Below are 27486 nucleotides of genomic sequence, written 5' to 3' on the forward strand. Positions count from 1 at the left end.
AACAGCTTTGTATACAGTAACTCAATTTTGAGGTCTTGAGTTCTGTGTACCAGATGCTTGGAATCATAGAAGAACTGTAGGCATTGATTGCTGCTCCAATATATTATTCTCACTCACTTTCACTCACTGAACACCATTAACCTCTTCTCACCATCATTAATTTCTGACCATCAGCCCTCATTCAACAACATTCTAATTAATAAGTTCAAATTATTTAAAGCTGTTTTTATCTATCATTTGCATCCATTATGTACTAATATATTACATTTATTGTCACTATAGTATCTGTTCCTTAAAGCGTAGAAGGAAAGCATAATTCATGTATTATGTTTTTCAAAATCACTGCATGCACAAACGTATCTGGTAATTAACTGTTAACTGGCTTTTGAGTGTTTTACATTATTCAGAAATCCCTGATAGAGGTCATTTAGGTGGCTTAAGTTGAATTCAAATTAAATTTGGTTAGGATTTTTTAATGAACAGAAAACATAATATTTTTCTATTTAAAATAATGGGGCCAAATAAAAATAAAAATAATACCAAAAATAAAATAATGGGGCCAGATGTGGTGGCTCACATTTGTAATCCCAACACTTCTGGAGGCTGAGGCAGGTAGACTGTTTGAGCCTAGAAGTTTAAGACCAGATGAGGAAACGTAGTGAGACCCCATCTCTAAAAAAAATTTTTTTTAAATGAGCTAGGCATGGTGATGAACAGCTATGGTGACAGCTACTTGGCAGGTTGAGGTTGGAGGATCGCTTGAGCCTAGGAGGTCAAGGCTGCAGTGAGCTGTGATTGTGCCACTGTACTCCAGCCTGAACAAGGAGAGCGAGACCCTGTCTCAAAAAAAAAAAAAAAAAAAAAAAAAAAGAGACAAAAAGACAAAAAAATGGAATGTAGCCTCTGAGATCTGGGTCTCTAAAAATTTACCATTCAGCATATCAGAAATGGGTTAGATTCAAATGAGGAAAAACTGTAGTTGGTAAATTTTGTTTATATTTCCATTTAAGGCAAATACATATTTTATACACACACACACATACACATATATATGGAATATATATATATGGAATACATACGTGGAATATATATATGGAATATATACATACATGGAATATATATGGAATATATACATATATGGCATATGGAATATATACATATATGGCATATGGAATATATACATATATGGAATACATACATGGAATGTATACATATATGGAATATACATGTATGGAATATATACATATATGGAATACATATATGGAATATATATGTGGAATATATACATATGTGGAATATACACATATGGAATATATACATATGTGGAATATATACACATGTGGAATATATACATATGGAATATATACACGTGGAATATATACATATGGAATATATACACATGTGGAATATATACATATGTGGAATATATATTTCATATATACATATGTGGAATATATATATATATATATATGGAAGTACCTTGGCCATCATTTTGTTAAGAAATTCTTTTTCCCTTAAAGTAACAATCAGAAAATGTGGACCAGAAACTTTTGCTTTTGGAATTTGTTGTAGAAAAATAATCTCTCTTTCACTTTCTTAAAAAACAAAACAACAAAAAACAACAGCCCTAAAGCAATTCTTGAAAGTTTCTTCCTGGTATGGATTATCTGATGCTCAGACGTCCTTCAGACCTTTACTATACTTTAAAGGTTTTGTTCTAAAATAAAGTATCTGTTGTTCTAAAGGGGATACATGATAAGAGAATGGTTGCATCTTTTTACTGTAATCATAAAATATTCCCACCATTTGAGTTCTCTCACAGTATGTAATGATGATAATGGCAATCATTTTAACAACAAATATCAGATACTATCCAAAGGGAATTATATGTATTTAATTATAATTTAGTCATTGTAATACAATTACAGTATTTTACAAATAGAAAAAAACACACAAGAAATATATACGATTTCAGTTAGGATATGGTGAAATGGAGATGATGCTTAATAAAGGATATAATTCAGCATTGTATTCTAGGGTTTAAAGAGATGTTAATTATTTAAGGGGTTTCTGAAATTATTCTGCATCCATGTTAATGTAGGCCTTCTAAGAATGAGCAGATTCTGAGCAGAAGCAAGAGGATGTTCTACATTCATTATAGATATGAAATAGATGATGAAGATTTTCTTAAATTTAATCACATTCAAGGCTTTCTCAATTATGAAGCCTTGTATGTTCAGTAAGTTGTGAAGGACGTCTAAAGTCTTTACCACACTGGACACATGTATAGGGTTTCTCACCAGTATGGATCCTTTGATGCAGAGTAAGTTCTGAGCCACGACTAAAGGCCTTCCCACATTCCTTACATTCATAGGGTTTCTCTCCAGTATGAGTTCTCAGATGTTCAGTAAGGTGTGAGCCACGAATAAAAGCCTTCCCACACTGTTTACATTCATAAGGTTTTTCACCTTTGTGAATTCTCTGATGTTCACTAAGTTGTGAGCCATAAATAAAGGCCTTGTCACATTCCTTACATTTGTAGGGCTTTTCACCTGTATGAATTCTTTGATGATATGTAAGTTGTGTAGCACGTACAAAGGTCTTCCCACATTCCTTACATTCATAATGTTTCTCACCATGAATTTTCTCATGTTGAGTAAGATATGCAACACGAATAAAGGCCTTTCCACATTCCTTACATTCAAAGGGTTTCTCACCTGTATGAATTCTCTGATGTTCACTAAGTTGTTTGCCACAAATAAAGGCCTTTCCACATTCCTTACATTTGTAGGGCTTCTCTCCGGTATGAATTCTTTGATGTTGAATAAGATTAGAATTAGAAATAAAGGCTTTCCCACATTCTTTGCATTTATAGGGTCTCTCACCTGAATGAACTCTCAGGTGGTAAGTAAGTTGTGAGCCACGAAAAAAGGCCTTCCCGCATTCTTTACATTCATAGGGTTTCTCTCCTGTATGAATTCTCTGATGTTCATTCAGTTGGGAGGCACATAAAAAGGCTTTCCCACATTCTTTACATATGTAAGGCTTTTCACCAGTATGAACTCTCTGATGGTATGTAAGGTGTGAACCAAGAATAAAGGCCTTTCCACATTCCTTACACTCATAAGGTTTCTCACCACTATGAATTCTCTGATGGTAAGTAAGTTGAGAGCCAAGAATAAAGGCCTTCCCACAATCCTTACATTCATAGGGTTTTTCACCACTATGAATTCTCTGATGAAGAGTATATTGTGAACAATAACTAAAGGCTTTTCCACATTTCTTACATTCATATGGTTTCTCTCCTGTATGAACTCTCTGATGTTCAGTGAGCTGTGAACCACGAATAAAAGCTTTCCCACATGCGTTACACTGATAAGGTTTTTCATTAGTATGAATTTTCTGATGTTGAATGAGATCAGAACTACGACCAAAGGCCTTTCCACATTCCATACACTCATAAGGTTTCTCACCAGTCTGAATTCTCTGATGTTGAATATAGCTTGGCTTTTTGCTAAAGGTATTCCTATGTTTCTTAACTTCAGAGCATTTTTCTATATTATGATTTTTCTCATGTTGAATAAGGCATGACAGGTAGCTGAAACCTTGTCTACATTCCTTACATTTGTACAATTTTTCCTTGGTAGGAATTATCCGATGAAAAGTAGAAGAGGTTGAATGACTTTCTGTGGCCTTTTCTTCACAGGTAATTTTGACACACATGTAAAGCCCTTCCTGACTTGCTTCTTGACCCTCTAAGTTGCCTTTGCACTCCATATTGTCTCCAAGACCATATTGAAGGTGATGGTTAATAAGGTTCCCCATATTCTCCCACTGGAGTGATTCCATTTCATAAATTTCCTTTTCTGGAGATAACTTTTTGGTTGCACAACTGGATTCCAAGTCTGTAGAATAAAAAGAAAGCAAATTCCTGCTTTTGTTTACAAGGAGAAATAAAAATTCTATGGTAAAAATGATAGATGAAAATAATTCTCATAAGAACAGAATGGCTTAAACAGTACAGAAATATTTTGTGCCATTTTTCTTTAAAAGCACAAGGAGAGACTAAAGAAAAAGGAGAGCTTATAGGAAAGAAGGTAGTTAGAAAAATAGGTTGTCAGTGGTTCTCAAACTTTGGAATGGCTTAGAGACATCCAGGAGGCTTATAAAATAGTAATAAAAACACCCTCTTGAAAACAAACAGATGTGTAGCTGGACATACAATCTATCAACAAATCCTATCAGCTCTCCTGTCAACATTAAGAATCTGACCACCTCCACTACCACCATCCTAGGCCAAGTCACCCCTCTCTCATTGTCATAACCTCTTAGCTGGTTTCTCTGCTTTCATCCTTGCTTCTATGATCTATTCTTCATACAGCAGCCAGAGGAATTCTTTTAAAATGTGGTTTATATAACATGATTTCTCCTGCTAAAAATCTTCCCTATTAATGGTCTGCCATCTCAGGATAAAATCCAAAGTCCTTAATATGGCTCACAAGACCCTACACAAGCTTGCCTGTGGCCACTTTTCTTATGTCATCTCCCACTTTGGCCACTTTTCTGATATCATCAATCTTCCCTATTAATGGTCTGTCATCTCAGGATAAAATCCAAAGTCCTTAATATGGCTCACAAGACCCTACACAAGCTTGCCTGTGGCCACTTTTCTTATGTCATCTCCCACTTTGGCCACTTTTCTGATATCATCACTTACCACTCCCCTAATTATTCATTTGGCTCTGGTCATAATGGCCTCCTTGGTGTTAAAAAGTGTCAAGCATATGCCTACAGTTTTGTCTTTAGAATGCCCTTCCTCTAGATACATGCATGGCTTGTTCCCTCATTTCAGTTTTCTGCTCAGCTGTCACATTATCAAAACATCCAACACACAATTGTACCTATATTGCATTTTTCACTAATGGATATACCATTTCTAAAGTTTGACTATTGTCTGTCCCATGCTTAATCAAAGCAAGGGCTTTGTTTCATATACTGCTTTATCTCTAGTGCCTAACATCATTACTTACACATTGTTGGCATTCAATATTTGTCAACAGTTTCTAAAATGTAAATGTTCCTTCATTCATAAATCTCCTTAGATGCTTCTCATAAAAAGTTTGAGAATAGAGCTAATAATCTTTCAATGGTTTACCCTTGTATTTAGAATAAAATCCAAACTCCTATTCATGGCCTACAAGCCCCTTTATGATCCAATTCTTTCTTAAATTTCTCCAATTTCTTCAACGTACCTTTTAAGCCTCAAATTGAGCCACAACTATCTTCAGAACAGTGCTCTAATCTTATTGGCCTGATTTAAGTTCCAAGAACATGTCAAATTCTTTCCCATTTTAGATTTTCCATATGCTGTTCCATCTGCCAAGAATGCTCTCAAAGTGGCCACCTCCTTTGCGAGTGAAATGTCCTAGCTTAAATGTCAGCTGCTCAGAAAGACCATCCTGGATCACTTTAATTAGGTCCATGCCATGTATTTTCTATACCTGTAATTTATTCCTAATTCTTGTTTGAATTCTTGCAATTCTAAAATTTCATTTATTTATCTGTTGATCTTTCTACTCCTCAAGCTCTACATGTGTAGGGGGAAAATGCCTGTTTTATTATATAGCTAGTCCCCAGAACACAGTATACATACAATGTTTTATTCCTTTAATAGAGTTTTTCATGTCTTACTTTCCAATATTTATTACTTCAGGCCAAATGTTCTTATATTTCCCAAAGAAGTACCTCAAAATCTCCTAGAAATAGTGACAAGTTTACACAATAAAGATGTTATATTATTCTGAAGAAAGAAGTTGAGAAACAAGTGTACTTTTCATATGCAGAGAAACCTATCTGATGTAACTGGATCAGCAGGCACAGGGTCTCTGACCACTGTATATAGGCTGTAGAATAACAAAGACTGGTCATGGGAAGAAAAATAAATACACATCAGTAAGCTCAAATTTAAACAGTCTTTTAGAAATAAGCCTCCGAAACTTGAGAAAACACACTTTTGCTGAAAAGCAAAAAGAAATGGTAAAAACAAAAGCAACTACCCCCCCCGCCCCCACCTGCCATATACACAGCACAGCTCAGTTTAACACCAATTCATGTCAGCAACATATCCTGGAACAAGACAGACCCTGCTTTTATTTTGTTTCTTTCATAGAAGAACAATATGGTTTATAAAACACTGAAAGAAATCAATGGGCTTATGGTGATTAAGGGAACACTACAAGGAATCAAATAAATTCAGTTGGGACCCAAAATAGTTACCTATGTGCTAGTGCCCTAATAAAAATGGGAAGAAATATTAATCTAATATGATTCTGGGGTAGGAGGCACTATGAGAACACAGGATGGTGCTAAACAGAAATCTAGAGGAATACAGAAAAAGATTAGAATACCAAAGTCTCAGAACTGTGCCCAGAATGAGGAGTACATATAAAAATGTATTCAATTAAGTAGCAGCTCTTTTTATTGTCATTAAATTAATGAAAAAACTACATGGTGAAAAAAGGGAAAACTGCAAAAGGGGTGATGAGTGAAGACAACAAAATGGAGTCTGAAAAGAAGGAGTCATTTTAGGAGGTTTCTTTTATTCTTGCCCCCATCAAGTCCTACTGAATATATCTCCTAAGTAGCTCTCCAATCTGTTACCTTATCACCAACACCACTGCTGACACTCAGGAAGCCCAAGGCATCTTTTTTTTTTTTTTTGAGATGGAGTCTCACTCTATCATCCAGGCTGGAGTGCAGTGGTGCCATCTCAGCTCACTGCAACCTCCACCTCCAGGTTCAAGCAATTCTGCCTCAGCCTCCTGAGTAGCTGGGATTACAGGTGTACAACATCATGCCTGGCTCATTTTTGTATTTTTAGTAGAGAGGGGCCTTCACCATATTGGTCAGGCTGGTCTCAAATTCCTGGCCTCAAGTGATCCACGTGGCCCAGACTCCCACAGCGCTAGGATTACAGGCATGAGTCACTGCGCCTGGCCCCAAAGCATCCTGAACCACAACAAAAACCTACTCAGTAATGTTATGAGACCCTTTGTTCTAATCTCCATCTGGCAGACAGAATGGAATAGTAAATATGAAAATCACATTATGTCACCATATTAAGATTCTTCAATAGCCTGCAAAAATTGGAGGGATAAAATCTAAACTCTTCTGCAGTATTTTTCAAACTTCTTTTGACTAAAATTTCATAGTAAGAAATACATATTATGACTGAGTACACACACTCAAACACAAAACAAGGATGTCATAAAATTATCTTTGCTATATGTATTACATATTCACATTTTGTTATTTTATCTCCTGTTTTATTAAAAACAACAAGTGCTGCTTATAACCTACTAGGTTGTATTCATAACCTCTAGCAGGTTCTGCCTGGCCTGGCTCCAGTCAACCTCTCCGACTCCCTTGTGGCACCTCTGCCTCACTAGGTTCCAGCTGCGAAAGCCTTCTCTCAATACCTCATATAAACCAAGCTCCATCCTCCTATGGCCTGCAGTACACTGTTACTTCTGCTAGGAATGCTCTTCCCTCTTCTCTCTACCCTCAGTCTCCTTACCTGTTTTTCATTCTTTCAGGGCTCACCTGAAACTTCATGTACCATTGCACTTCCTGAGAAGCTGTCCCCAATCCCAGGCTCCTAGCAATGCTGTTCCAGTAATCTCTCTTCTGTAAGACAGCCACTCCACCCACTGCAGTCTACAAGGAAAGCCTCCGTAGCTCTGGTAAGACCTCCACATCCTGCTATTAAGGCTGGCTTCTCCATGGAGATCTCAATTTCCATAAGCTCTTAGTGTAACAGCCTTACTATCCTTAGGTTATAAAAGGAATAACCACCCACCCTCCCCTAAAAGACCACTAGAGGCCAATCCTGTAATGCCTGACATCTCAGGGTTATCTCAATTATCTTAAAAGCTTTGGCTTCCTGGGTCCTTGGTCATCACTAGGACTCTTATCCCATCCATGTCCTACTTCACTCCAACCTATGCCTTTTGGAATTCACAGTGTACTTTCTACAAAATCGTCTACAACCTCTGCCCTGCCTCTGATTATTTTCTTCACCTTCTTGATCCTTTTGAAACTTTGAGCACACTACTTAGCCAGAAACAATGTTTTCCTTCATGTCTTTCCCTCCGCCTTGCTTCACCTAACCTCTCCCAAGATAGACATAATTATAGCAAGTCAACACCAATTCACCAAGGAATCAGATATACAAAAAAAAAATACTCAATGTTAATTTTTCTACAAATATTCCTAATCATGACATTTACCGTCATAGAACTAATTATATTCTGTAGTCTCTTTGGAGCAACTCTAATTCAAACTGTAATTGTTACTACCCAATGAGAAAGCCAAACAGAATGATTAAACACAGGACTTTCATTTCCTGTTTTATACACTGATTGGCTCTTTACCCCTACTCATAGAATTAATCTATATCTAAAACACCATGGATTCATTAAATATCTTAATAACCTACTACTGAATTCAAATACTACCAAACTTCTGAATAGTCTCCTATAAATAGAAGGCATTATAGCATTCATAGTAAAAAAAAAAAGAAAAACAACAAAAAAACCCACCCCTTTATATCCTCCATCTTTGATTACCAAAAGCATATGTAGAAGCCCCAAATGCTGCACCCACAGTTCTTGCAGCCACATTACTAAAATTAATAGGCTGTGGCATAATACAAATTAATTTTAAATCTACTAACAGTATATAGCCTATCCCTTTCTAATATTATCACTATGAGGAATAATTATAACAAATTCTATTTGTTCATACTAAACAGACTTAAAATCACTCATTGTGTATTCATCTGTAGCTCATACAGCATTACTAATTATAGCATTTCTCATCCAAATGCCATGAAGTTTTATAGGAGCCACAGCCCTAATAACTGCCCATGACCACACAACATCAAAATGATTTTGCCTTACAAATTCAAACTATGATTCCAGGCACGGTGGCTCACGCCTGTAATCTCAGCACTTTGGGAGGCTGAGGTGGGCAGATCACCTCAGGTCAGGAGTTTGAGACCAGCCTGGCCAACATGGTGAAACTCCCAGCTCTAATAAAAAATACAAAAATTAGCCAGGGATGGTGGCAGGCACCTGTAATCCCAGCTACTTGGGAGGCTGAGGCAAAATAATCGCTTGAACCCAGGAAGTGGAGGTTGCAGTGAGCCGAGATCACACCACTGCACTCCAGCCTGGGTGAGAGAGTGAGACTCCATCTCAAAAAAACAAAAACAAACAAAAAAACAAATTCAAACTATGAACAAATCCATAGCCAAACCATACACAAGGTTCCCCAACTTATGATACTTAGACTTCAGAGTTTTCAAATTTACCATGGTAAGAAAGCAATATACATTCAGTATGCTCCTTGACTTACCAAGGGGTTACATAGAACTACTTACAATATTTTTGACATTATCCGGAAGTAACTCCAACGTATGTTGAGGAGCATCTGTACTATTATTAGCTCGCAGACTACAGACATTACTTCCTTTAACAGAAACATGATAAGTATGGGCTAGCCTAACTGACCTAGCCTTTTGCAACAACTTTTTGGCTCCTATGGCCAACAGATTACATCTAACCTTTAAAAGTTCAGAAAGCTACATTGTTACATATGAAGGCATGAGTTAGCAGTTGATAGTCTTACTATCAACTATTAACCAGAATAGTTGAAATTATATCTTTGAAATTATATCTTTTTTTATGATCTAATTTTACCATTAGCCAAATAGGACTAATGTATAATTATGGCCATATAGTCCCTCTATCTATCAATCACATCACAATGAGAAAAATTCACATATCACATTAATAACATCAAACCATCATTCACATGAGAAAATACTCTCATATTTATGCATCTCCTACCTCTGTTACCCCATCACTTAACTCCAAAATTATTCTAGGACCCATATACCGTAAATATAGTTTAAATAAAACATTCAGTTGTCAATCTTATATAGAAGCTTAAAACTCTTCACAGTAGTTCCCCCTTATGAAGGTTTTACTTTGTGTGGTTTCAGTTACTCATAGTTAACTGAGGTCCAAAATATTAAATGGAAAATACCAGAAATAAACAATTCATAAGTTTTAAACTGTGTGCCATTCTGAATAGTATGATGAAATCTCACACCATCCTACTCCATCTTGCACAAGACATGAATCATCTCTTTGACCAGCATATTGTCTAATTTTGCCATTATCCAAATAGGATCTGCCTATTAGTCACCACCCAGTAGCAGATATATCTCCTTTATCAGATTCAAAAAACACATTATATATGTGGCTCAGTACTAGCTCTGGTTTCAGGCATCCACTGGGGAGCCTTGGAATGTATACCCTGCAGATAAGGGGGAACTGCTGTTTTTGCTAAGAAAGTATGCAAGAACTGCTAACTCATGCCTCCATATATAACAATGTGGCTTTCTGAATTTTAAAGGTTAGAAGTAATCTGTTGGCCTTAGGAGCCAAAAAATTGGTGCAACTTCAAATAAAATTAATTAATTTCTTCTGTTCTTCTATCATAATTTTACTTACCAACTTATTTTTACCAATTACTATAACTATTTACAAAAATACTCATTTGCCACCAGCCTATTTCCAACCCTAATATTTATTCATTCAGGTCAAGAAATAATTATTTCAAACTGACATTGAATGACTATTCAAACTTTAAAACTGACACTCAGCTTCAAGTTAGACTACTTCTCAATAATATTTGTACTAGTAGCTTCTTTCATCACATGATTGATTATAGAATCTTCAATGTGATACATACTTTCAGATCTAAATATTAATCAGTTACTTAAGTACATACGTATATTCCTCACCACCACACTAATCTTAGCTAATGCCACCAACCTCTTCCAACTCTTTTTTTTTTTCTTCCAACTCTTTATTGGATGAAAAACAACAGAAATTATATCATTTTTACTTAATGGATAGATGATAATACGGCCTAACAAACACAAACATAGCAGCCTCCAGGCAATTTTATATAAAAGTATTGGAGATATTGGATTCCTATTATCAACGGCATGATTGTTATACTCAAGCACATGAGAATTCCAAAAAATTTCCACACTCAACCCCAACCCTGACACTGTCTAATTAGGCTTCTCCTGGCAGCAGCAACTGGTAAATCTGCCCAATTTGGTTTTCACCCATAAATGCCATCAGTGACAGAGGGCTCAACACTAGTTTTAGCCTTACTTCATTTCAGCACAATAGTTGTAACAAGAATTTTCTTATTAATACACTTTTATCTACTAATTGAAAATAAAACACAGTGGGGTGCAGTGGTTCACAACTGTAATGCTAGGACTTTGGGAGGCTGAGTCAGGAGGATCGCTTGGACCCAGAAGTGCAAGACCAGCCTGGGCAACACAGTAGACAAAGACCTTGTGTCTACAAAAAAAAACAAACAAAAAAATCCGCCATGCATGGTGGTGCACAACTGTAGTCCCAGCTACTCAGGATGCTAAGGTGGGAGGATCACTTCAGCCCAAGAGTGTGAGGCTGCAGTGAGCCGTGATTGTGCCACTGCACACACAATTTCCGTTAATTAACTCCACAATCTCAAGCTATTGTAGCATTTGTGGATATAAGGCTTTTATTCTTTCCAAACCTCAAAACAGGAAATCTTGTATTTATTAACTACAGGTAAGGCATATACACACACACACACACACACACACAAGTTCATCTAGAACTAAGTTTTAGCCCAACTCCTAAAGAATTTATCAAAATCCAAAAAATAAATTAAAAATTAGGCTTTCTGGGTTAAAAGTTTGTTTTTTACTAAATTTACTAAAAAATCCACCAATAATGACACAGCATTTAAACTTAGCCATTTTTTCTTGAGAGAGAATTTTCCACATATAAGCTAATGTAGCTTAATTCACAAAGCAAGGCACTGACAATGCCTAAATGAGTTCATATAACTCTATAAACAAATAGGTTTGGTCCTGGCCTCTTTATTCATTTTTAGTAACACTTGCAACTATCTCCATTCTAGTGAGAATGTCCTCTAGATCAACAAAAATAAAAAAGAGCAGGCTTCAAGCACACTAATTAGCAGCTTGTAAAACCTTACTCTACCATACAGCCACAGAAAACAGCAATGATAAAAATTAAGCAATTAACAAAAGATTGACTAAGTTATACTAATTTTCCTTAGGGTTGGTAAAATGTCATGCTTGCAGTCATATGACTAACTCAAATTAATAAAACTCAGCATAAAACATGTTTAAGATTATAAACAAAGTTATACCTTAACTAGGTCATAAAAAGCTACAGCTAATATAAAAATAAACTATGAAAGTGATTTAATATATTCTGAACACATGATAGCAAAGACCCAAACTGGGAAGAAATACCCCAATATGCTTAGCCATAAACATAATTAACAAAGTTATTCACCAGAGTACTACCAGCAACAGCTTAAAACACAAAGGACTTGGCAGTGCTTATATCCCTTTTTTTTTGTAATCAATAAACCCCAGTAAACCTCACTATCTCTTGCTAATTCAGCCTATACACCGCCATCTTCTGCAAAACCTTAAAAGGTACTAAACACAAGTATTTACATAAAACGTTAGATCATGGTTTTTTGTTAGATCTTTCTTACAAAACAGAAAGAAATGGGCTATATTTTCTAATTAAAGAACATTCCACCCACAACAAACTTTATGAAATTTAAGGCGAAAGGAAAATTTCATAGTAAATTAAGAACAGAGAGCTTAACTGAATAGGGCCATGAAGTACGCACACACCCATCCATCACCCTCCTCAAATATTTCAATATATCCAAATTTATAATTAACATAAATTTATATATGAGGTAAATCATAACAAAGTCAGCATACTATATGCTTTAATAAACCAAAGTGTTTATTAAACCCAGCCTACATCTGGAAGATTTCATATTGATTTGACCACTTTGAAACAAACCTAGCCCCAAATCAACAGAACCTAACAATTATATTTATTTAGACCAAAACATTTACTCACAACATAAACTACAGGAGAAGGGAATTTCTTCAGGTGCTACAGAAAAAGTATCATAATGCAAAGATGAAAGAATATTAAGGACAAAAAAAGCAAAGTTAATCCTTTATACCTTTTATGTAATGAATTAACAATTTTACAAAGAGAACTTTAGCTAAAAACCCCAAAACCAGACAAGCTACCCACAGACTAACTCATATATATAGCAAAATAGAGAAGATCCATGAGTAGAGGTGAAAATCTGGTGATAGCTGGCTATTCAGAACAGAATTTCAGTTCAACTTTAAATTTACTCAAATTTTAATCAATGTAAATTTAAATGTAACTCTAGAGGGGGCACCCAAGATGGCTGACTAGAAGCAGCTAGTGTGCACCACTCTCAAGGAGAGGAAACAAAGTCGCAAGTAAATACTGTCTCTTTAAGTGGATCATCTAAAACAGGGATCCCCAACCCCAAGCCACAGACTTGTTTGGCAGCCTGTGGGGAACCGAGCTGCAGAGCAGGAGGTGAGCAGTGGGCGAGTGAGCATCACCACCTGAGCTCCGCCTCCGGTCAGATGAGCGGCAGCTTGAGATTCTCATAGGAGCTCGAACCCTATAGTAAAGTGTGCACAGGACGGATCTAGGTTGCGGGCTCCTTATGAGAATCTAACTAATGCCTGATGATTTGAGGTGGAAGAGTTTCATCCCCAAACCAGTCCGCCCTTCTCTCGCCCCACTCCCCACGGCCAGAAATACTGTGTTCCATGAAACCAGTCCCTGGTGCCAAAAAGGCTGGGATAGCGCTGGTCTAAAAGACCATGTCAGGATTTACCACGGACGCCAGGGGACTCACAGAGAACAGAGAGAGAAGCCAGGCAGCCACCTTCCTGGGACTGGCATGGAGTGGGAGAAGCTCCCTAATATGGTGAAAAGGTGACAGAGTGAGAGTCCCTGGGGAAGCCACACTTCCCACTTGGCCCTTTGCAATCCTGGGCACAGGAGGAACCCCCAACTCCCATCCCTGGGCCACTAGACCAACACAGAAAGCCACCTAGAGTTTTTGCAGAGGCACTGCTCAAGCCCATGTCGGATCCCTGAGCAGCTTGGTGCCAGCTGCCATAACCCCAGTGGAAGCTGCAGTCACAGTGCTGAGGGGCGGTCAGAATGCCCAGCCCCTCCTCGCCAGGCAAGGCTCGGCTTCACCCTGCCCCCGCCTGAGCTCCCCAGCACAGCGACCCTGTCCACACCTGAACTCTGCAGGCACAGCTCCACATTCCCCCAGGAACCTCCCAGAGAGCAGACCATGCAACCCCTGCCCTACCTCCTCTGAGGCGGCTAAGGCTCACCAGCTCAGGCTTCCAGCGCAGCAACCGCACCTCCGCCTAAACTGGTGGCCTGCGGTTCTGTGTTCCTCTGGGGCAGAACTCCCAGAGGTAACAGATAACACTTGGCACCTCTGCATGCCCTAAACAGTGAAGTTCGGCATTGTTTGGAAGGGAGGGGAGTGCAAGCGCGCCACGTGCTCTGCAGCTGCCAGTCTCCATTGCAGGAGTCCTCTCTCTCCAGTGAAAGGCCCACAGCACAGCCGCCCCGCCCCCACCTGAACATTTCACCTGCAGCCCAGAGCCCTTCTGAAAATCCAAACCCCACATACCTTGATATTCCCTTGGGCTCCCACCACCTAAGTGTTCTGTAGGACCCTGCATGAGAGTTTGACCAGTGACCTGGAAACCAACCTGTCCCGCCTCCCCACATCATAGCCAGCACCTGAACTCTGGGCTAGCCCGACTGCAGTCCAGCCCCTTCACGTCTCACACAGGCTGTCCAGTGGGCCAGCTAGGGGCCTGGGAACTGGGGAACTACTTGCCCCATTCCAACTCTGCTGGCGCCTGACCATTTCCCCCAGGGCCTGAGGTCAGACCACCAACCAGCTGACACCAGCACAACACCCATTCATTCACACAGGCCCTGTGGAGAAGGCCCCTTCTACAGGAAGCAGCAGTACTGTGACATTGGAAAACAGGTGAGCCTTAACCAATGGGGAAAGGATTCCCTATTCAATAAATGGTGCTGGGATAACTGGCTAGCCATATGCAGAAGAATGAAACTGGACCCCTACCTTTCACCATATAAAATAACTCAAGATGGCCTGATCTAGTACATGCAGAAGCCTCTGAAGATCTTACCATTTTCTCATTACATTTTGCAGGTGTTTCATCAATTTTCAGAGCTACTAATTTTAATTTTATTGCAATTATAAAGCCACCAGCCATATCTAATACCAGACACCACTATTAATTGCAGCTGTGCTTTTATTACTCTCTCTCCCAGTACTAGCAACCAGCATCACCATACTACTGACAGACCATAACCTTAATACACTTTTTTTGATCCAGCTGGAGGAGGAGATCCAATTTTAGACCAACATTTATTCTGATATTTTTGTCTATCCAAAAGTGTACATTCTTATTTTACCAGGTTTTGGAATAATCTCACATATTGCTACCTATTATTCTGGAAAAAAAAGAACCATTTGATTATATAGAAATAATATGACCCATAATATCAATTTAGCTCATAAGCTTTATCATATGAGACTATATTTACAGCACGGATAGACATTGATACCTGAATGTATTTTACACTAGCTACTATAATTATTGCTATTCCAACAGAAGTTAAAGTATTTAACTGACTAGCAACCCTACATGGAGGTAATACTAAATGATCTCCAGCTATATTATGAGGTTTAGGCTTTATTTTCCTGCTGACAGTTGGTGGCCTAACAGGAACTGTTCTAACTCATCAGCAGACATCAACCCTCATGATATATACTATGCTATAGCACATTTCTAACATGTTCTATCAGTAGCTGCAGTCTTCACCATTACAGGATTTATTCACTGATTCCCATATTTTCAGGTTATACACTCAACCTGAGCCAAAATCCACTTTGTATTTGTAGGTGTTAGCTTGACTTTCTTTCCACAACATTTTCTTGATTTATCAGGCATGCCATGACAATAACTACATTGATGGATATACAACATGAAATACCATCTGCTATGGTTTGGATGTGGTTTGTACCCACCAAGTCTCATGTTGAAATTTAGTCCCTAGTATGGCGTCTTGGGAGATGGGGTTTCGTGGGAGGTGCTTGGGTCATGGGGGCTGGTCCCTGAGAACAGATTAATGCCCTCCCTCAAGGGTGACTGAGATCTCGCTCTACTAGTTCTCAAGGGAGCTGGTTTTTAAAAAAGCCTGTCACCTTTCCCCTCTCTCACCATGTGATCTCTGCACACACTGGCTCCCCTTCACCTTCCATCATGAATGGAAGCAGCCTGAGGTCTTCACCAGAAGCCAAACAGGCATAGGTGCCATGCTTCTTGTACAACCTGCAGAACCACGAGCCAAATAAACCTCTTGTCTGTATAAATTACCCAGCCTCCTTTATCGTAACACAGTATGAACTAAGACACCTATTACACTTGAATTAGTTCCACTGTAACACTTTGAAAAGTGACCAGCATCTATGTTTAAATACCAAAACTAGAAACATCCACATAATTTTTTTCAATAATTCTAGCACTATTTACTTCAATTAAAATTTTTGAAATATGCCTATTCTTAAAATCCATCACCAAAGAACACTGAAGCCTTAAAACATGAGACTTCCTTGGGAAAAAGACAAGCTAAAATTTATTCACATCTTTCACTATTCCTACAATAATAGGACCACTTATTTATATTCTAATCATTTCATTCCCAAACATCATGTTTCCTACCCCCAGTTGCCAAATCCATAATAGATTAGTCTCTTTTCAACAATGATTAGCACAACTTGTACTAACATAATAATACATAATGTCAAAGGATGTTACCAGTAACAGCAACACCTCTTAAAGCACTTTCAAGCAACCCTCCTTTTTGACCACCACCACTTAAGTTACCAGATCATTTACCTTTATACCACCCCTCCAGCATTTTATCTCCATTTCTTTCTTTCTTTCTTTTTTTTTTTTTTTTTGGAGACATGGTCTTGCTCTGTCGCCCAGGCTGAAATGCAGTGGCGTGATCATGGTTCACTGCAACCTCGACCTCGGGGCTCAAATGATCCTCCCAACTCAGTCTCCCAAGTAGCTAGGACCACAGGCATGTGACAATGCCCTGCTAATTTTTATTTTAAGTAGAGATGGGGTTTTGCTATGTTGCCCAGGCTGGTCCTGAATTCCTGGGCTCAAGCAATTCACCCACCTCAGCCTCCCAACGTGCTGGGATTACAGGCTTGAGCCATTGTGCCCAGCCTACCACCATTTTAAAGATTCTCCTTTGAAAAAAACCAAAAAACAAAAACCTCTCCTGATTCTGTGGTTCACCCTGCAGTGGACAGGAGCTGCAGGGTGAACCAGGAGAATCAGGAGAGTGGCAAAACTTCTCAAGAGGTATGCATGCTTCCTGTCTATACCTTTTGCTTTTCTTTCTCTCCTACCACCATAATTAACATTTTGCCATATTTCCTTCCTAAATTTGTTCCACGGATTTTTATGTAGTTGAAATAATACTGCATATATAAACTGTAATCACACTTCTTTCCCCTAATTATTAGTGTTCTTAAAACCTTCTAAAATACTGTAAACTCTATTTGTAACTTTGAGGGTTCCTCAAATGGGCCTTCAACAGTGCCTGGTGAGTTAATTCACTGTCTCACTCTCTTTATTGACTTACTTCTTTCTCACTCTCTTTTAAATACTCTACAATGAGGTTTTTGTTCCTCTCATTGCCAAACCCACCTTGTCAGGGTCACCAACACCCTTCATCCTGCCAAATCCAATAGCCAATTTTCAGCCTTCCTCTTACTTAAACTCCTAGCATTATCTCTCTCAGTTAACTGCTTCCTCCTTTTGTCAGTTGGCTTCCAATACACTGCATTCCCTCTTCCTAGGTCACAGGTTACTCAGGTTAGTCCTCAATTTCCTTTGCTAGATTGTTTTCCTGACTGAATGTTGGAACACCCCATGGTTCAGTCCTTGAACTGTACCTTGCCTTCCATCTAAACCAATTCGCTCCATAATCTCATTCAGTTCCTCGGTACAGAGATTAATCCCATATTTATCTCTTCAGTCCTGACTATCCCCTCCACCCACAGGCTTCCAAATGCTTATCTAACTTCACCACGCAGATATCTAATGAGCATATCAAATACATAACTCTTGACTTCCTTCTCCAGCCTTCCAAACCCTGATGCCTCTATTGCCCTGATGCCTCCATTATGAAGGTATTAATTCTACCTTCAAAATATAGCCTGTTCTCATCACCTCCACATATTAAACCCAATTCCAAGCCACTATTATCTCTAGTGTGAACTTCTGAACTAGTCCTCTCATTAGTCTTCCTGCTTTCATTTTTATCCTCACTGTTCACATAGCACTCAGTGACCTCTAAACAAAGATCCTTTACTTGTCTGCAAAAAGTCAGCCAGGGGCTCCCTATCAGACTTAGAATAAAATCTCACTGCTTGCAACGACCACCAAGGTCCTACATGATTTGATCTCTGCCTATTTCTCTAACCTCACCTCAAATTTCCACTTTCAGTAGCCACACTGGCCTTCTTGCTGATTCTCAAACAAGTGAAGCAGTTTCTCTCAGGATCTTCTCTTCCCTCTGCCTGAACACACCTTTCCCTGATTTACAGCCAACTTTATTCAGGTCTTAATTCAAATGTTACCTCCCCTGAGCTATCATTCCTGGTCCTCCTAACCTATGAACATAGCAAGCTCTCAGTAGGTATGTGCTGGCTAGAGATACTTATCCAAGTTTAACTATAAAAGAGCAACCAGGAAAAAATGTAATTCAAAAAATAGATAAAAGCATTGTCCCCAAAAGAGACCAGACCCAAGGTAGCTCCCTTATTAAAACAAAAAGGGAATGTAAAACAGAAGAGTGGCAAATGGGAGTTGGGAGGGAGGTTCCACTGGGAACTCATAGACATAACCTTCCTGCTCTCCCTACGTCTCAAGCCTTCTTTCCACAGGCCTTTGAAGAAAGCTTCAGGCAAACACCTCAAAGTGCTGCCACCTACAGATCAGCTGTATTATTAGCAATAGCTGACACTGTGACCAGCCTTTATTCACCTGAGCTCTGTCTTCATGTCATGGTTCTCATCAGCATCCAGGGCTCCTTTCCTTGCTCCAATAAGGAAAGTACATTTGGCTTAGGGACTGCACATCCAGCTTAAAAGAAAGGAAATGGTACATGGTCATGCTAGGGGATTCCCAGATTCAAATCTAGTCCATTGGCCATCAAAGAAGGGAGACACTGACAGGAAGTGACAGAAAGATGTGACAGTCTAAAGGATAAGAGATAAAAAGGTACACAGTGGAGCTGTCCATTTCTACTTCTACTCAAACGTAAGCCCTTCCTTAGGGAATGGAGATCAGAAATTCACAATGAATGAGGCAGAAATGGGGAACAAATTCTGAATATTATGTAGGATGATCTTACCCAATGAGATCAGGTTGCTGTAGTTCTCCAACATCACATCCCTGTACAAGTCCCTCTGAGCAGGGTCCAGGCATTCCCATTCCTCCTGAGTGAAGTCAATGGCCACATCCCTGAAAGTCACCAACAACTGAAACAACAAATCCATTACTTGTGAAAATACAGGAATGATTCTGAAGTGAAATGAGAAGAAAATGGAGGAGGTAATTGAAGGAAGCAAGTAACACAAAACAACAGGAAATTGATTGCCTAAACCGTAGTATTAACATGATTCTCTATCATTCCTACTGGCACAGATAAAACTTCCTCTGTACAATAGAACAATTCCATTATCCAGAAAGGTCTGAGAATTTAAAAAGCCAGATGTGTGTAGTTTCTTGATTAAATAAAATACTGCAAGCGTTTTTTTCACAACGGGTTTTAATTGCACAGCAGATTAGGCTTTCAAATCCTCAATAACTAATATACTCTCAATTAATACAAGTTCTTGCTCTCCCTTCTGCCTTTAAAGAAAAAGACTTTTAAAAAGATGAATTTTTTCCAAACAATGTTTACCAAATCTCTAGGTTAGAAAATAAAATTTGAATATAACCTAAGAATTTTTTGAAGACCCAGATTCATCGTTATAATATTATGTCACAGAATAAAATGGACATATTTCCATTTTACATACAAAATGATCTGCTTATTTGAGAGTATTTGAATTAGACAAATTCTCTAATGTCTTTGAGCTCTTAGACTCTATAATTCTTGAGAGTATGCATCTGGCATGTTTTATTTGCTCCTATTTTCCATGTTCCTAGGCTATAGCAAGGTACCAGATGCCAGTCCAGGCACACAGAGACATCACTCTGAACTGGTACATTCCGGGAAATCCCAAGGTGAACTTGACTATGATCATCTTCTCTCATTGGTTCCTGGGCAAGAGGGTTGTAGAAGGCAGAATAAAGGCCCCCCAGACATGTCCACAACCTAATCCCTGAAACAGTAACGGTACTGACTCAATGTTAAAGAAAAGCTTGCTTGCTTAAATATAATTATTACTTTGCTTGACTTTGTAGATTATTCAGTAAGAACAGTCTCAGGAAAACAGGACCTTCAACAGAGATAAGAGAATTAAAATACGCAGACTAACAACTCTGGGAATGGGCTGACCAGCCTGATAAGAATAGGCTGACGGCACCTACAGAAGGCCACAAAACACTGACCAAGAAAGCAATGACCAACAAAGCAATGACCTGAGACTGCACATTTCACAAGAATGTTTTGATCATCATTTTTTCTAATTTCCCTTAAAAACCCCTGATATGGAGACAGAACTCGGTGGTCTTTGAACACTAGTTCACTGCCTCCCCTGGGTGGTTGGATTCCTGAATAAAGCTAACCATCCTTTCACCAATGCTCATCTCTTGAGCTTTCAAGTGACAACTGGTCTGGACCCGAATTTCATTACAAAACCTATGTATACCTTACCTTACATGGCAAAGGGGACTTTAGAAGTGCAATTAAATTAAGGATCTTGAGAGGGGGTTATCCTGGATTATCTGGTTGGGCCCAATGTATTTGTAAGTGATAGAGGGAGGCAGGTGAGTAAAAGAAGGAAATGTGATGATGAAAGCAAAAGTCAAAATGTGATTGCTGGCTTTGAAAATGGATGGAAGCCACACCCCAGGGACTGTGGACAGCCTTTAGAACCAGAAAAGGACAAGGAAACAGATTCTCCAGTCCTCTAGAACCTCCAGAAGGAACATGGCTCTGCTAATACTATGATATTAGCCCTTGCAGACTGATTTCAGACTTCTGACCAGCAGAAGTATAAATCATAATTATATTGATTTAAGCCACTAAATTAGTGGTTATTAGTAACAGCAGCAACAGGAAACTATATCAGGAACAAGAGCCCTTCCCTCATAGAACCCCATTCTCAACCAATTTTCAAACTTTCACAGAAAATCTTGCCACACACTGAGACTAGGAACATCCAACAAAAAAATGCTGTCACTTTCAAATGGAAAACCCAGGTTTGTAGAGAAGATGAAATTTTGTCATGTGTCACATTTAAACACTCATCTCTACCTCACCAAACCGTGGTACTAATGTGTACCAATCTTAAAAGGAGGTATTTCTGTTCCCTCAGAGCTCTGGGCAGAAGACTATGCCTGTGGACAATGTAGAATTATCTGCTGAATGAATATCTGAAAACTGTTTGGAGAGGGGAAAAGCATTGAGAAGAACTGGGCTCTTTGCTACTATTACTCGCTAGAATGGGAGACGTTTGGTAGCAGTTCCCTTAAGGGACCAAACAAGACAGGAAATTCTGGGATAAATAAATCTGGTGTTCACATTACACAACAAAATGATTGTACTTCAAGAAGGAAAGAAACAGCAACTCACATGGGGCATGGTTTTTTAGAACTGTCAGAACTGATCAATTTTCTGGGTTCTTCTTCTGGCGGTGTGCAAAGTCCAGAGAAGCCAAGTGCTGGACAAGGAAAAAAAGCCACAAGATTAGACTTGGCTCACAGCCCACAAAATAAGCCACTTAGAACTACCTTTACTTCTCCTCTTTTGGGAATTTGGAAAAAATCTCAGTTCTTCCACAAACCCAGTGGAAGCCAGCTACTGCAGAAGGGGTTCAGGTAGACCTTTCCTTAATGTCCATGTTGAACAGGACCCTAGGTGCTATTACTTTCCCATGGCATCTCCTGCTCCACAGTAGAACGGGGGCATGCCCAGGGAGCCCCCCACCATCCCCCTGGACCCAAACACTAAGTGAGGTACTTTGCTCCCAATCTTAGGAAGAGGCTTCAGAGACCAAAATGTGGCCTCCTTTCAGACATCATGAACATCAGCTAGACTCACAGACATTTTGACAGCCATATCAGGGTCAACAGATCCAAAACAGTCTCATCCCACTCCCCTGAATCTAGTTCTTTCTTGCCTGTTTACTCTTCCCTATAAAAGAAAATTCCTTTATGCCTGACCTTTGCTATGCTTGCAGATCTTACGGTTGGAGTATTCTCCCAATTACAACACCTCTTCCCTTACTGCAATGTTCCTGTGAATAAAGTCATTCCTTACCAAAGTCTGGATTTGTTTTTTTATTTCACAGGTTGAATAACTTTTGTAGAATAACAAAACAAACTATTTTAACTGTAACCTAATTCTCCAAGCCATGGCACACACAAAAGCACTGAGGGTGAAATAGGAACGACATCCACATGACAGCCAATGTGCGCACAACACGCCCCCTCTTGCAATATGACTTCAAGATTGAGCAAGTTCTCCAACTACAGCCACCTACTTGCCATATTTTGTAGCACTGATCCTTTTTTTATTTTGGTAGCATTGATCTTGCATACATGTATACTCCATGAACTTAACATCAATGTTGCTTGTGTGATACCAAGAAAACCCAGTAAGAGAGCAGGTAAATAATTTAAATAAGATTTTGTTGGGTATAGTTGAGCTCTGAAGTACCACAAGCCATTGTACTAAGATTTTGTCCTCCCCGCTAACCAATTTTCACCTCCTTTGAGGCAATATCATCTTCATTAAGAATACATGGGTTGGCTGCACGCGGTGGCTCACACCTGTAATCCCAGGGAGGCCGAGGCAGGCAGATCACTTGAGGTCAGGAGTTCAAGACCAGCCTGGCCAACATGGTTACTAAAAATACAAAAATTAGCCAGGCATGGTGGCGCATGCCTGTAGTCCCAGCTACTCGGGAGGCTAAGGCAGGAGAATCACTTGTATGCGGGAGGTGGAGGTTGCAGTGAGCCAAGATCGCGCCACTGCACTCCAGCCTGGGTGGCAGAGCGAGACTCCATCTCAAAAAAAAAAAAAGATCCCATGGATTTATAATATAAATTATATATTATATATTATATGTATAATATAATGTAAATATAGATATAATATAAATATTTAATATAAATTATAAATTTATAATATATATAAAATTATATAAAGATGTTAATCTCTGCAAGTTAATAGGATATTTGACATATGATATACAAATTAAATATGACCCCAATAAAAGTACAAGTATGAAAGCAGATACATTCAATTTAAATTCAACAAGCAAGAAAATTAAAAAGCAAGAATTGGAAAAAAATGCCTGATAATAAAGAGAGCAGAGATTTCAAAATACCACTCCTATCATTAAAATGTTGGATACTGTAAAAAGGAACAAAATCATATCCTCTGAAGCAACACAGATGTGGCTAGAGGCCATTATCCTAAGTGAATTAACACAGAAACAAAACCAAATACCACATGTTGTCCTTTATAACTGGAAGCTAAGCACTGGGTACACATGAACATAAAGATGAGAACATGGACACTGGCAACTACTAGAGCAGGGAGAGAAGGAGGAGGGCAAAGGAGGAAACCTACCTACCTATCAGGTATCCTGCTTACTACCTGGGTGACTGGATCATACCCCAAACCTCGGCATCACACAATACACCATGTAACAAACCTGCACATGTACCCCCTGAATCTAAAATAAAAGTTGAAATTTTATTTTTAAAAAGTTGGATACTGCATATGAATAGAAAGAAAAGATTAATGTAACTGAATAGAATCTCTGATCTCTGGGGAAAGGTGGATTATTCAGTAAATGTTATTGGAGAAAGGTAACATTGGAACCCCATTTTATAACACATACCAAAATTAACTCCAAATATATAAGATATCTAAATATTAAAAAATGAAATTGGCAGGGAGTGGTGGCTCATGCCTGTAATCCCACAGCACTTTGGGAGGCTGAGGCAGGTGGATCACCTGAGGTCAGCAGTTCGTGGTCAGCCTGGCCAATGTGGTAAAACCCTATCTCTACTAAAAATACAAAAATTAGCTGGGTGTGGTGGTGGGTGCTTGTGGTCCCAGCTACCTGGGAGGCTAAGGCAGGAGAATCGTTTGAACCCAGTAGGCGGAGGTTGCAGTGAGCCGAGATCATGCCACTGCACTTCAGCCTGGGCGACAAGAGCAAAACTCCATCTCAAAAAAAAAAAAAAAATCATGAAAATGCTAGAAGGTAAAACAGACTGTGTCCTTCTTAACTTCAGAGGGGAAAATTCTGTATCTCACAATCATATGAATAAATGTTCCTACATTTAAAAATTGCCTAAAAGAATACAAACACAGACAAATGACAAAATGGGAGAAAATATGCACAACTTATATAAAAAAGAGAGTCCTAAAATCCAAAGAGCTGTATTTTAAAAATCGAGAGAAAACAATCAAAAGACAAAAAAATCATTATTTTAAATGGACAACAGACAATTCATAAAAAAGAAAAGTCAATGGCCGTTCAACATTTAAAATATGTTCATCCTCATTTAAATGAGAAATTCAAATGGAAACTAAATAGAGAAGATTTCTGAATCCAATATCATTAAGATCCTATTGGACTAAGTTCCTTGAAGATACAGCTATCAGATCTGGACATAATACAAAAAGCAACTAACTGACGGTGCTGGCCAATGAACTGAAGCAGTATTCCTGCAAAAAAACGCAAAAATTAGCCAGGCGTGGTGGCGGGCACCTGTAATCCCAGCTACTTGGGAGGCTGAGGCAAAGAATTGCTTGAACCCAGGAGTCGGAGGTTACAGTGAGCCAAGATCGCGCCACTGCACTCCAGCCTGGGCAACAGAGCAAGACTCCATCTCAAAAAAAAAAAAAAAAAAAAAAAAAAAAAAGCACATTTGAATTGAATCATGAGGAAACATCAAACACAATCTACAAAATAACTGGCCTGTAGTTTCCAAAAAAGTCAGGATCACAAAGGATCAAAGAAAAGTCCACGAATTGTTTTCGATTAAAAGAGACTAAAGAGATGTTTTAATTAAATGAAATGTTTGATCCTAGCTATGATTTTGGATTGGACGCCAGATAAGGGGCAAAAAAGACTATAAAGAGCTGGGTGCGGTGGCTCATGCCTGTAATCCCAGCACTTTGGGAGGCCAAGGCGGGCGGATCACGAGGTCAGGAAATCAAGACCATCCTGGCTAACACAGTGAAACACTGTCTCTACTAAAAAAAAAAAAAAAAAAAAATACAAAACATTAGCTGGGCGTGGTGGTGGGCACCTGTAGTCCCAGCTACTTGAGAGGCTGAGGCAGGAGAATGGCATGAACCCAGGAGGCGGAGCTTGCAGTGAGCCAAGATCTCGCCACCGAACTCCAGCCTGGGGGACAGAGTGAGACTCTGTTTCAAAAAAAAGAAGAAAAAAAAAAAAGCTATAAGGACAAAATTGTAACAATTGGTGAAATTTTTCTATGAACTCTGGATTAGACAATTATTACATCTCTGCTACATTTCTTCATTTTAATAAATGAACTATAGTTATAGTCCCCTGTGCTCAGAAAATACACTAATTATAGATAAAGGAAAATGATGTCTGAAAATTACTATCAAGTAGTTCAGAACTATATATAGAGAGAGAATTAGCAAACAAAAAAGCAAAATGTTAAAAACTGGTAAATATGTAAGGGCATAGGAGAGTTTTTTTTATTATTTTTGCAACTTCTCTGTAAGTGTAATATTATATCAAAATAAAAATTTTAAAAAACCAATGCTATGTGAGTACTGATTTTTAATTAAGAGACTAAAGAGGCATAACCAAATGTAATCCATGAACCTTAAATATAGCAAAACATAAAAACCAAAAGAAATCTAAAATGCATTCTCTATCTTAACAGTAGTGACAGTTACTGTTGTTTTCAATTATATTTTAGAATAAAGAACATAAATTATATTAATGTTCTAGCAACCAAGATTGTTAGCATAAAACAGAGATACAAATATAAAATCAAACAAGAAAATACTCTGTAATTTGTCTGAACTATTATTATAAATTCATGATTCATGATTTATACTTTAAAAACAAGTTATTAGCTTTGTTCCCTGAAATGGCCTAGAATAAATGACAGCCTTATGACAATGAGAAACTGTAATGCCCAGACAGTGGTCACTGTACACTATATACCACAAGAGGAATCAGAACTCCTTAGAGAAATGGCTCATTTCAGGCCTGGCACAGGAAATGTAGACGTTGATCTTGGGATCATTTGTTCTGCCAGAAAGCAAATAAGCTATCAACTCTACTAGAATCATGACAAAAAGACACAGAACTGCCTGGAAAGGACTACCACTGGCTTAAAAAAGAGCAGTTTGATATAAAAAAGAATAATGATCACAATAGTTTGAAACATATGGTATTCAAAACAAACACTCACTTTTGGGACTCCTTAGAAGGTTGTAGGGCACCAACTCATTTCTCTGAAAATATATAAAGGGAAAGAATCAAATCAATTATTCTGCCTTTCCATATGAACTGTATTTATTTATTTATCTTGAGATTGAGTTTCACTCTTGTTGCCCAGGCTGGAGTGCAATGGCGCAATCTCGGCTCACCACAACCTCTGCCTCCCGGGTACAAATGATTCTCCTGCCTCAGCCTCCCGAGTAGCTGGGATTACAGGCATGTGCCACCATGCCCGGCTAATTCTGTATTTTTAGTAGAGACGGGGTTTCTCCATGTTGGTCAGGCTGGCCTCGAACTCCCGACCTCAGGTGATTCGCCTGCCTTGGCCTCCCAAAGTGTTCGGATTACAGGCGTGAGCCACCGCGTGCGGCCATGAGCTGTATTTTAAGATAACCAAATACTTGATGAAAAAAAGTTCTTATATATAGAAGAACTATAACTAATGAATACAGAAGAAATTGAGAGAATTTTTTTAAAATCACCATATATAACCGTTAATGAAATAATGGGCCGGGCGCGGTGCCTCACACCTGTAATCCCAGAACTTTGAGAAGCTGAGGTGGGTGGATTACTTGAGGTCAGGAGTTGCAGACCAGCCTGGGCAACATGGTGAAACCCTGTCTCTACTAAAAATACAAAAATTAGCCACGTGTGGTGGCACATGCCTCTAATCCCAGCTAC

General features: G+C 38.7%; 2 protein-coding genes across 5 annotated transcripts in view; one reads left to right on the plus strand and one right to left on the minus strand.

Annotated features, from left to right (window-relative positions):
• LOC103888596 (uncharacterized) overlaps nucleotides 1-22620 on the plus strand; it is a 36109-nt gene extending 13489 nt beyond the window's left edge. For 2 of the 4 annotated variants that reach the window (XR_010138609.1, XM_063720063.1), the window contains 5 exons: nucleotides 3648-3706; nucleotides 7596-7742; nucleotides 15000-15057; nucleotides 20336-20413; nucleotides 20594-22620. Coding sequence is in view for 1 of the 4 variants with exons in the window: in XM_063720064.1 (XP_063576134.1) it covers nucleotides 3648-3668 (21 nt within the window). In the remaining 3 variants the exon portion in view is untranslated. The remainder of the gene's footprint in view (nucleotides 1-3647; nucleotides 3707-7595; nucleotides 7743-14999; nucleotides 15058-20335; nucleotides 20414-20593) is intronic. The other 2 variants (XM_063720062.1, XM_063720064.1) reach the window with 2 other exon arrangements.
• ZNF571 (zinc finger protein 571) overlaps nucleotides 979-27486 on the minus strand; it is a gene marked incomplete at its 5' end in the record, with an annotated part of 29122 nt that continues 2614 nt past the window's right edge. Inside the window, 4 exon segments of the mRNA NM_001133238.1 lie at nucleotides 979-3905; nucleotides 19536-19662; nucleotides 21927-22014; nucleotides 26777-26819. Of these exon segments, the coding sequence (NP_001126710.1) occupies nucleotides 2215-3905; nucleotides 19536-19662; nucleotides 21927-21935 (1827 nt within the window). The 3' untranslated portion in view covers nucleotides 979-2214.

Source organism: Pongo abelii, chromosome 20 (genome assembly GCF_028885655.2).
Source record: "Pongo abelii isolate AG06213 chromosome 20, NHGRI_mPonAbe1-v2.0_pri, whole genome shotgun sequence".
Classification (NCBI taxonomy): domain Eukaryota; kingdom Metazoa; phylum Chordata; class Mammalia; order Primates; family Hominidae; genus Pongo; species Pongo abelii.